Below are 11,272 nucleotides of genomic sequence, written 5' to 3' on the forward strand. Positions count from 1 at the left end.
TGTGAGAGAGAGAGAGAGAGAGAGAGAGAGAGAGTGTGTGAGTCTGTGTGTGTGTGTGTGTGTGTGTGAGAGAGAGTGTGAGCCTGTGTGTGTGTGTGAGACTGTGTGTGTTAGAAACAGAAACAGTGTAGTGATAGTAACTGAGCCACTGAGTGTGTATTGTCAGTGTTGTTCTCGGAGCTCGTGTTTCTCTTCACAGAGCTGGTCTGTGTGGACAGAATCAGAAGACTCAGGTTACAGTGTACTGAACATTCCCATTACTCTTCTGCTTACACACTGTCTTTATTGCTCAAGTTTCAATAATGTACTGTGTCTGTATGTTTGTTAGTCGCTACGTGTAGCGTTTAATTCTCCTTATGCCTTTATGTCTGCAGGTATATCAGTACTTCAGCTGTATTCCTGAAGACAAGGTACCATATGTCAACAGCCCAGGAGAACGATATCGCATTAAACAGCTCCTCCATCAGCTCCCTGCTCATGACAGTGAGGTCAGAATCCATTACACTTCAACCCAAAGCTTCACACTTTACATTCCTGGGTCTAATCCAAGTCTTGATCGAACACCTGCTTCAGCTTCATGTTAATCAGGAGTTTCTGAATATCAATCAGGGAAGATGATGAAGGACTGAGATGAATGATGGCCATTCCTGCTGTGTCGAAGCACTGTGGGTGTTGAGTGTTTTTCCCCCCCAAATAATCAGATTCAGAATTTATAATGAATTCTGTCCCTTTTTTCTTCCAAATGTTGCACTCGGTTTATTCGGCGTGTTCACTAATCAGAAAATTTGCCATTCCAAACGTTCCACACACTCGTCCCACAAGAGGATCAGTTAATGTTCACATTAAACATCAGAATGTGGAGAACATCTTGATCTCAGTGACTTTGACCGTGGTATGGTTGTTAGCCGGATTCCTCTGATCCAAGAGTAAGATTTGGACTCTCATCAGATATAGAGGGTGTAGTTGAAAGATGAAAGACATCAGATGAGAAGGTTCAGACAGCAAAGGATCACCTAGGATATATCATCGGTTTAATTTCTCTAAATCTCTTGACCTGTTTCCGCACAGCTGGATGATGGAGTAATTCTATAAATGTACAAGTGTTCCTATTAAACTGGACACTCAGTTTATGTTCAACTTACAATCATAGCAAAGAATTCAATGCTCTTGGAACAAACCTTTGTGTGCATTAAACATGGTGTGTGTGTGTGTGTGCATGCATCGTTGTCAATCCAGATTAACTGGATGTTAAATAATTTGTATGTTTTAAAGAACAGACAAAAGTCAGCCACTAATGATGAGTTTCACATTATTACTTTTGTACCACTGACTGTCAGGGCTAAACATTAGCTCATTAGCTGGGTCCTGCCCCAGCCACACCACTCACAACCAGTCTGCCACATTACTTCCTGTTTTTCCCTCATTCCCTCTAGCTGACCTTGTCTCTTCACAACAACTCTACAGTATATCGTTACACACAGTGAAGTAAGAGAAGAAAGAATATGACAACATTTAGTATAGGATTCTGAACAAAGGGTTTAAGTAAACATGTATACACTTTTGTAATAGCAGCAGTTAGATGAGGTTGATATTATATGATCTGTATGTGTGTGTATATATATACATATATATTCTCACTGACCGACCTAGAACGATATGTGTGTATCTATGATGCATGCGTATCCACTGATAAACCGATCAAAATATACCATTAAAACTAGTGACGTGAAGAGAATAACGTCGATTATCTCTTTACATCAAGAGGTGGATATATTAAACAGTAAGTCAATAAGAAGTTCTCGATGTTGATGTGCTGGAAGCAGGAAAAACTGGCAAGTGTAAGAATCTGAGTGACTTTGACAAAATTTGGCTAAATTTGTGATCTCGACTAGACGACTGTGTTTACGCATCTCCAAAAAAAACCTTCAGGACTTGTGCCCAGTTCTCAGTATGCATCGGTTTGTCCAAAGAAGGACAGCCGATGAACTCAAAGGACCTTCAGTGGTTTTGGGTCAGAGCTGTTTTGGTGGTATAAAGAGGGACCTTGACTATATTAGGCAGGTGGTTTTAATGTTATGTCTGATTAATATTTATAGGTTATTTAATACATCTGAGCCACACGTTTTTGGACCAGAGCTCATTTAACATATCATCTAGTTACTGGCAAAACTTTCGGAATTAGGAGCTTTAACCTGAAGGATTATGTGGAGTCTGTCCCAGGATCACTATTCACAATACATCACGTTATCACTCCACTGATGAATTCTATCAGGGGGAAACATGCAAAGCTTTATTTTTGCTTCTGAGAGCAGATCGATTTGGGCCAGCATTAGTGTGACAGCATGATTTTAAATACTTAAGCTGTGAACTTTCTGTAACCGCGCATGTGTGTGTGTGTGTGTGTGTGTGTGTGTTTCTTTTGTGTAGCCACAGTACTGCAACTCTCTGGATGAGGAGGAGAAAAAGGAGCTGCGGTTGTTCAGCCAGCAGAGGAAGAGAGAGAACCTAGGCCGCGGCATTGTGCGTCTCTTTCCTGTCACCATGACCGGAGCCATCTGCCAACAGGTACACACAGAGGGAGAGAAGAGAAAAGGGGGTTTTCTAAAAAGACTGAAAAAGTCTTCACCAAATGTCGAGCGTGCATACTAAGGTTTTAAAAATAAGTCGACTCGACTTCATTAGCTGACAGAGACACAAAAATCAAGACCCATAAACCACATCCATTCCGGCCCTGTGCTCCAGCATTTAAAGAGTTGTGCCATGTTCTTTCCATTACCCTGTGAACGCACCCTCGACGAATTCCTGCTGAATGGGTGTGTCAGAACCTGGGAGGGATCGCTTTGTTTCGTCGGCTCTTGATTTATGGATTCACCAGACGTGTGGCTTTGCCTGATCTGCACCCAGGTGGAACAAAACAAACCCAGAGAGCAGAGTTCGAGTTATTTCAGTGTGCGGAAAAGAGCCGTTTTGACCTCTTGAGTGTTAGAAAGCAGATTTACTGTCTTTCTTTTCCTCTTGTTTTAAAGTTGACTTTTGATAAGACTTTGCACGTGACATTTACAAGGGCATATTTAAAAGGGTGGGAGTGTCGTGTTGGGGATAAATGAAGTCATCTTGTGGATTATTTACCTGCTTTAGAACATATTTCAGCAATCATGTGCAGGTTACGTTGTAGTACACGAGATGGATTGCAGCATCTCAATAAGAAATCTGTCTTCCCTCAGCACTATTTATTAGTGCTGCCAAATGACTTTAAAAACTGGTCTAGGTGACCGACATCTTTAGTAATTAAATGTATGTAATATAGAGCTTCAAATAACTGCAGCATCATTCAATTCAGTGTTTGTACGAATCAGTTTGTGGAAGGTAAATTGATTTTGCATTTATTATTAAAAAAAAAAAAAAAAAAAAGACATTTTGCATTTAGAAATGTTCAACTTTGTTTTGTTCAAGCTAATGCACTTAGCATATATCTTCACTGTATGTGCTCGCTACATATAAACCCAATAGAACAGCATTCGAGATACAGGAAACAGTAATCCCTTTTTTAAAATGCCATAGACAGAGTATTTAGATCCTTAAGTGGCATGAGGTAACATAACCGACAGAACCTTGAGTTTTAGACATTCAGACATATAAATATTGTTGACAGCTTGTTACTAAAATCCCTGACAGCATCGTTTTCATATTATCTGCTTTTATGTAGTCCATATTATCCTTTGGATGTTTGTATAATTAATTAAAAAAAGCAGCCATGGATTTCACGCCTTTGTTTATTTTCTGTTCCCCTTCAGTGTGGAAGGCAGATTTATGGAGGTGATATAGCCGTGTTTGCCTCTCGTGCGGGACACGGCTCTTGCTGGCACCCTCAGTGTTTCCAGTGTGCCACCTGCAGCGAGCTGCTCGTCGACCTCATCTACTTCTACCAGGACAGCCATATCTACTGCGGGCGTCACCATGCCGAGCACATCAAACCGCGCTGTCAGGCCTGTGATGAGGTCAGTACTTCCCTAACCGTACAATACTCCTATACTTAAACTCAACAGTGTGTTTTATCAAGCATCCTGAAGTGGCTTCAGACTACAATTCAAGCCGTTTTCCCTACTTAGATCATTCTGGCAGACGAGTGCACGGAGGCGGAGGGACGCCACTGGCACATGAGGCACTTTTGCTGCTTCGAGTGCGAGACGGCGCTGGGAGGTCAGCGCTACATCATGCGAGAGAGCCGGCCGTACTGCTGTACCTGCTACGAGTCTCTGTACGCCGAGTACTGCGACACCTGCGGAGAGCACATCGGTAAATGCAAGGAGCTCAAACAGAAAGCCAAAGCATTTCACGAGCGATAAAATAACGCAAAAATGGATTAAGCTGGAAAAGATTTGAAATGCTCGAAACTAGAGATGGCTAACCTCATTCCTGGAGATCCACCAGCATAGAGAGTTTATTTCCCCACACACATGGCTCTAATATTCCGAGTCCGGCGATGATGAACCGGATCAGCTGGGTTGGATTAGAGCTGGGATTAAACTCTGATTCTGTGGTGCTCCAGGAATGGAAATACCCCCCCAGACACACACACACACACACCCACACACACACACACACACACACACACTGTATACAACATATCAGTATGGTTATGTAATGCAGTATTTTAGCGTCTTTTATTTTACATCCATCATACCAGGCAAAACCTGTACATTCTGATGAACTACTAAACGCCAAAAGCTAAACGGATCTTTAGTAATTTACACATTAGCATTTTAGGTTCTAATAAACAATAGACATGTAATACGTGTCTATAGTAACCCTACTGGCTAACAGTTACATTGCTAACATGTTTTATTTGCAGGTATAGATCAGGGGCAGATGACTTATGAGGGGCAGCACTGGCATGCATCCGAAGCGTGTTTTTGCTGTGCACGCTGTCAACTGCCCCTCCTGGGCAAACCCTTCCTCCCACGCAGGGGGCTCATCTTCTGTTCCCGACCCTGCTCTCTGGGAGAAGACCCTAATAACTCTGATTCCTGTGACTCGGCCCTGCAGTTCAAAGCGACCTCACACAAACTCGTACATCAACAGCAGCAAGAACGCAATTTGCCTCTGTGGCCATCAGAGGGCAGCAGTCTCACCACTGCAACTGCTAAACTGTCCACCGCAACCACGTCATCTTCCTTATCAGAAAGCAGAGGTATGAAGCATAACCAGTACCAGTTTATTACTTACACAAAGAAACATCAGATCTGTATTTTGTTTCCGCAAAAACGTGATGTCATTGCATTTTATCTTGACCTGCAGACAAGTCGTTCACCATTTGAAGTATTCTGTCTTCTTCATTAGGCGTTCACACTCCAATTTTTCCTTTACAAAATGGCCGCCCACCACCGCCACCTTATGGACAAGTTCACCCTCAAAGCTCACATTCTCCTTCCTTGGCCAATGGGTGGGGACCGATGTTAAACTCGGAGCGCTTAAACACGGATGAACACCCAGGGCTGGAGTACACGGTGGAGCTGAATGGATACGCTGAATTTGGGCCGTTTCCACCCAGCTGCACCTCCAGAGGAACCTCGACTGCAAAGGACACTGGGAGACTGGAGAGCAGCTCAGGTACACAAACACACATGGATATACTGAAGTATTATTGAATATAAGCAAATGGTAAAAACCTACACATTCACACTCCATTTTACTTACTTACTTATTTATTTATTTATTTATTTATTTATTTATTTATTTACTTTTTCTTTTTTTTAATAGAAATTATTCCTCAGCCCCAAGCTTCACCTGAAGTTGACTCACTAGAAGACACAGACTTTTTCCCACCACCTCCACCCCCTGTTTTTATCGGCCCAGATAATTTACCGATCCTGCCCTCGCCTGATGAGTCACACCCTTCACCCCCTCCAGCCCAATTTGGGCGAAGCAGCACAGCCAGGGTCAGCTTCAGAGAGCCAATCAGCTCCAGTTACTCAGTGGAGGAAGAAGAGGACGGGGACGTAGGGGAAGTGGGGGTTGAAATGGAAAGGAAAGAGGAAAATGAGCTAGAGCAGGAAGAAGAGGAGGATGAAGCAGATGGGGACTTGGGACGCAGACTACATCTTCGAGCTGGAATGCCACCTCAGATGGACCTTTTGGGTAATGAAAATTTATAAAAGTGGTAAAACTTTAAGCCAGACTTTACCAACTGTTTGTGACCTTAAAATCCTGTTTGGAAATTTATATTAGTTGTGTGTTTTGTGCCTTTAAATGGAGACAACAGAGACAAGATGCACAGAACGTGTGGAAAACAAAGGAAGTCCATTATTTAATTTTTATGTAATTAACAGATTCTTTTTCTTTTCTTAGACGGCGCGTACCGACGCAGCTTCCGGCAGGGGTGTGAAAGCCCACCTAGACGAAGCCGCCTGGTCTCGGACTCCCCCCTCCACCTAGGCACGGAGAAACACTTCCGCCGGCCTAGACGGGACCGACCTCGTCTAGATTCTCTGGAGTGGCGAGGAGGAGAGAGAGCGCATGCTGCACGCCCACACTCCATCACCTCTGCTGGAGATGGAAATTCCCGTCTGACGCTTCACTCTACCCGCTACAGACACGAAGACTCCTGCTCTACCTGCTCATCCTCCTCCGACTCTGAAGAAGATGGCTACTTCCTCGGCCAGCGTATTCCTCTACCTCCTCAGCTGACGGGGGAAAAAGAGAGGGAAGGAGAAAGAGGAGAGACTGAGGGGAAAAGCAAGAGAGGGAGTCTGAGGAGAAGGAGGAGGACACATAGTCTCAGTGCGAAAGACAAGGACAAAAACTGCATATTGTCTTGAGAGAAAGAACGACGGAGGAATTTTGAGATTGTGCCGATTCATGCTTTTGTCCAGGAAATGAACTGATGTTTCAGGCATTCGCGTCTGATATTTGGTCAAAGTTTAAAGTAAATTTTCCTGATTTTCCTGCTCCAACACGCCTGCTTAATAACCCAAAGCTCACCACGACGGCGATTTAATTAGTTATTTAAATCAAATGCATTTATAGCATGGAAACTAACACATGCAAAATAAAACATTTAACAGTTTTGCCATTCATCATTTCCCCTGTTTTTGAGGCTTATTTATTAATGTTAAAAGGCAAGCATAACATTTAACAGAAATGCAGTAAGGTCCAAATTTCTTAGACTACTAGAGCAAATGCTTCTGTTTGGCATTCTTTTTAAAGCCAAACAATTGTATTACAAATGATATTATCGGCATAACAATTTGAGTGAAATGTAGAATATTAGAAATATTGACTGTAATGTCAGAGTTCATTAGGATTTGGCACGGTGTAGAGTGCAAAAAAATTTAGTTCAAGTAAATTGAAATTAATTAAACATTTAAAGATTTTGAGATAAAAAAAATTCTTGTTTATTTTACAATGTTCCAAACTGAAATGTTTCCCCTGTATATTTATATTTAAATGAAAAAAGAAAATCCCAGATTTTCCAGATGGTCTCAGATTTTTGAACCACGTGTGTATATGTGTATATTACACACACACACACACACACAGACTCGCACTCTCTCTCACACACACACACACACACACACACACACTCACACTATGTATATAATGATATATACTTTATTGAAAAAAACTGTCTAGCACCTTGCTTTGTTTATCCATACTCTTTACTTCAGTTCAAGACTTTCTTTTCTTTTCTTTTTTCTTTTCCTTCTTTTTCCTCTTCCTCTGTAAAATATTGTAAGCCACAGTGCTGCACATGTACAGATAATCATCTGCCAGCACACATGCATATAACCTGAACGAGACACAGATGTATTAACTAGATCTGGTGTTAAGTCTGTGTGACGTTAATGGAAAAAGTGAGTGAAGTGTTTTTAACTGACCTAGTCTTCCGTTACTGGATAGATTTATCAGCTCCCAACTAAAGAAGTAAAGCTCATGTCTGCTGCCAAAATGGTGTGTTTGAGCAGGAAAATCAATTGTCATCAAAATCACAATACACAGTTAGACACATGCTCTGCTGTTCCTATGAGTGTATAATATGCTGTAATTGACCTGTGGGTTTGTTATCATTGGAACGAGGAATATAAACGCCATGCAGGCACACTGTATATTGTTCTCCTATGAGTTCTGTAATGCAAAGTAAAATGCACAGGGACACATGGAGAGATAAAGCTGCTTGATTTGAAGAACATACTGGAAACACACCATGTGTGTATAGCTCTGCGTTTAAGATCTACATGTTGATTACATGAACATGCAGTAAACATGGACGTGATAACACTGCTCGTTTTTGGTTATGGGATTGAAAACCTGAGGCGCTGTGCAACACCAAAACAAAGTAATCAAGGTTCATGCCTGTCTTATTTTATCCAAACACATTGATCATATTCAGAAGGTGCTTTGTGGAGACAATGACCCTGTGTCTTCTCAGTGTTTCAATCAGTTCTTCATACTCACCTGCAGAACAGGAACATTTGTGATTTCCGTATCTTCCAGCTCCAGCTCGTCTATTTAAATAAGCAGAAGATGAAACATTGAAAGACAAAAAGAGATGTAAAAAACGATCTTATTTGTTACACACACCCACTGGTGATGGTGCCACTTTTACGCTCCTGTGCATATTGCCTTAGATATGTATGTTTTTCTAACAAAGCTCATTTTTTATCAGAGGATACAAGTTTATTTCAAGTAGTCTTTTTTTTTTTTTTGCATAGGTGAAAATAAACAACTTGAACGTTCATTTTGTTTTTGTCTGGTTTACTGAGGAAATTGAATTAAATCTGTTTTCTAGTTTCACTTCGGGGGTGGTGGGGGGGTAGCATTTGTTTTGGGAAAGCTCCTTTTGATAGAATAATTTCAGCTTCCGGTTGCAACAAAGCCCAAAGTGTCACCAAAAACATTGCAGTAAAATGATCAGACTGAGGTGAGTGAACCAGTTCTTTTTACTGAGTCAATAACAGTAAGAGTCACATATTTTGTCTCTCAAATGACTCATTAACAAGAAGAAACTAAGTCACTGTTTTGATGCTTTCAATGGAAAATGAATTGCATAAATGCCAAATTCTATATTGCGTATGTCTCTAAGTGCTTAACAAATCTTTCAATTCATAAGTTAAAGATCCAGAAAGGTTTAGCTTTTCTATTTAAATGGTATTCTTTACATTTTTCATTACTGAGATGTAAACTGTAGTTTTAAATTGACTGTGAGCGTTAATAAGGTGACTAACATCCAGTTTCAATTATATAATAAAGGCCATTACACAACGTTCTACAGGGGTTATGTAAATATTTCCACAGAAATGTTTTTCTGGAGAATTTCTATTAATTCCCTTTACTGCCACAATGTAGTGCAATTTCCAGTACATATCTTCTCCTTTGTGCTTTATTGGAGCCGTGGTAGCTTCATCATTACCACTCATAACACGCCTCTGTCAGTGTTTACAGTTTTAACCTACTGTACAAGGGCTGGGGAAAGGTTCACTCTTGTTAGTTAATGATTAAATGTCAGAAAGTCTCAGTTTGGTTTTTTATCACCATCTGGGCTCAAGGACACAAAATATTGTGCCTAGTTCCATATAACCGATAGGTGGAAGTATGTCTTCTTTCTTTCAGAAGCTCAGGGATTTTCTCAGGTGAGATCACAGAAGACGAAACGGCTCCTTTGTACAACTACACACTCTTGGAAAGAAACCTACCCATCTTTGTTGCTGGATGATACCATCAAGGAATCACCTAGGAAGGCATACTGTATGTGTTGTCCCTTTAAGCTTTTAGAGTAAAGCTCTAAATCATTCATTCATTCATCTTCTACCGCTTATCCGAACTACCTCGGGTCACGGGGAGCCTGTGCCTATCTCAGGCGTCATCGGGCATCAAGGCAGGATACACCCTGGACGGAGTGCCAACCCATCACAGGGCACACACACACTCATTCACTCACGCAATCACACACTACGGACAATTTTCCAGAGATGCCAATCAACCTACCATGCATGTCTTTGGACCGGGGGAGGAAACTGGAGTACCCGGAGGAAACCCCCCGAGGCAAACTCCACACACACAAGGTGGAGGCGGGAAACGAACCCGACCCTGGAGGTGTGAGGCGAACGTGCTAACCACTAAGCCACCGTGCCCCCTACACAAAAATGTATAAAAATGACATCATAAAAAATGTACCGTACCAGTGACATGATAAAGTACAGCTTGTTAGTTTTATTTTAGAGGGCATAGTTAAGTACTGAATTGACTTTCCTCTGCCTCATTTATTTATTTAGTTGTTTGTTTCATTGTTTTATTTATTTGTTATTTATATAGTTACTTATTTGTTTATTTAATTCTTAGTCTGTTTATGTGTTTACTTAGTTGTTAATTTGATTTAATTTTTTTTTTTGCTTGTTTCATTGTTTTTTGTTTTTTATTCATATAGTTACTTATTTGTTTTTTAAATTCTTAGTCTGTTTATATGTTTACTTAGTTGTTAATCTTATTTTATTTGTTTGTTTCTGAATTTACCTGTGTACATATTTTTTATTTTTATTCATATTTTATTTATGTCATTGCTTAATCGTTTCATGAATTATTCATTATACAGATACTTATATACAGGTTTGCCTGTTTGTTTATGTACTTGCTTGTTGATTGTTTGTTTATTTGTTTGGTTAATATTCCTATATCGATGTACCTTTGCATTTGTTTTGGGAAAGGTCCTTTTGATAGAATAGTTTCAAGTAAAGCTCTAAATCAGTGGTACATTAGATATTCCGATTTAATAGGTAATAGTTAAATAACATCATAAAAAATGTTTTTATTTTAGAGAACGTAGCTAAGTACTGAATTGACTTTTCTCTGCCTCAAAAATGTGTTTTTTTTTAATTCATTGTTTAATTATTTATTTATAGATTTACTTATTTATTATTATCCTGTTTATATGTTTACATAGTTCATTTTATTTTATAAAATTTGATTTGATTTTATTCATTTTTTTTTTTTTGGTTGTTTCAAACCAATTTACCTGTGAATTCAGATCCTTTATTTATTTAGTTTTTTACTTGCTTTCTTTCTAAATGTAGATAGTTTATTAGTGAGCTGAGGCTTTCTGAGTAGGAATATTTAAAGACTATTTTTCATAAACCTCAGAGGAGGGATTTGTCATAGAGGCAACCTGCAGATCTGTCATATGACCTGTAATACTTCCTGGTGTGGGCGGGAGCTTCTGATTGGACAAGCCGTGAAAGGGGTGGGGCATATTAAGTACTACAAAGGCAAACAGGTTTGA

At 40.2% G+C, this 11,272-nt stretch overlaps 1 protein-coding gene across 4 annotated transcripts in view; it reads left to right on the forward strand.

Annotated features, from left to right (window-relative positions):
• The window catches only part of prickle3 (prickle homolog 3), a 36,650-nt gene extending 29,585 nt beyond the window's left edge, over positions 1-7,065 (forward strand). For all 4 annotated transcript variants that reach the window (XM_060881257.1, XM_060881259.1, XM_060881261.1 and 1 more), the window contains 8 exons: positions 375-488; positions 2,428-2,565; positions 3,795-3,998; positions 4,110-4,296; positions 4,853-5,191; positions 5,341-5,610; positions 5,761-6,138; positions 6,349-7,065. In XM_060881257.1, the coding sequence (XP_060737240.1) occupies positions 375-488; positions 2,428-2,565; positions 3,795-3,998; positions 4,110-4,296; positions 4,853-5,191; positions 5,341-5,610; positions 5,761-6,138; positions 6,349-6,818 (2,100 nt within the window). In that variant the 3' untranslated portion in view covers positions 6,819-7,065. The remainder of the gene's footprint in view (positions 1-374; positions 489-2,427; positions 2,566-3,794; positions 3,999-4,109; positions 4,297-4,852; positions 5,192-5,340; positions 5,611-5,760; positions 6,139-6,348) is intronic.
• The last annotated feature ends 4,207 nt before the right edge of the window (positions 7,066-11,272 follow it).

This window comes from Tachysurus vachellii, chromosome 11, assembly GCF_030014155.1.
Source record: "Tachysurus vachellii isolate PV-2020 chromosome 11, HZAU_Pvac_v1, whole genome shotgun sequence".
NCBI lineage: Eukaryota > Metazoa > Chordata > Actinopteri > Siluriformes > Bagridae > Tachysurus > Tachysurus vachellii.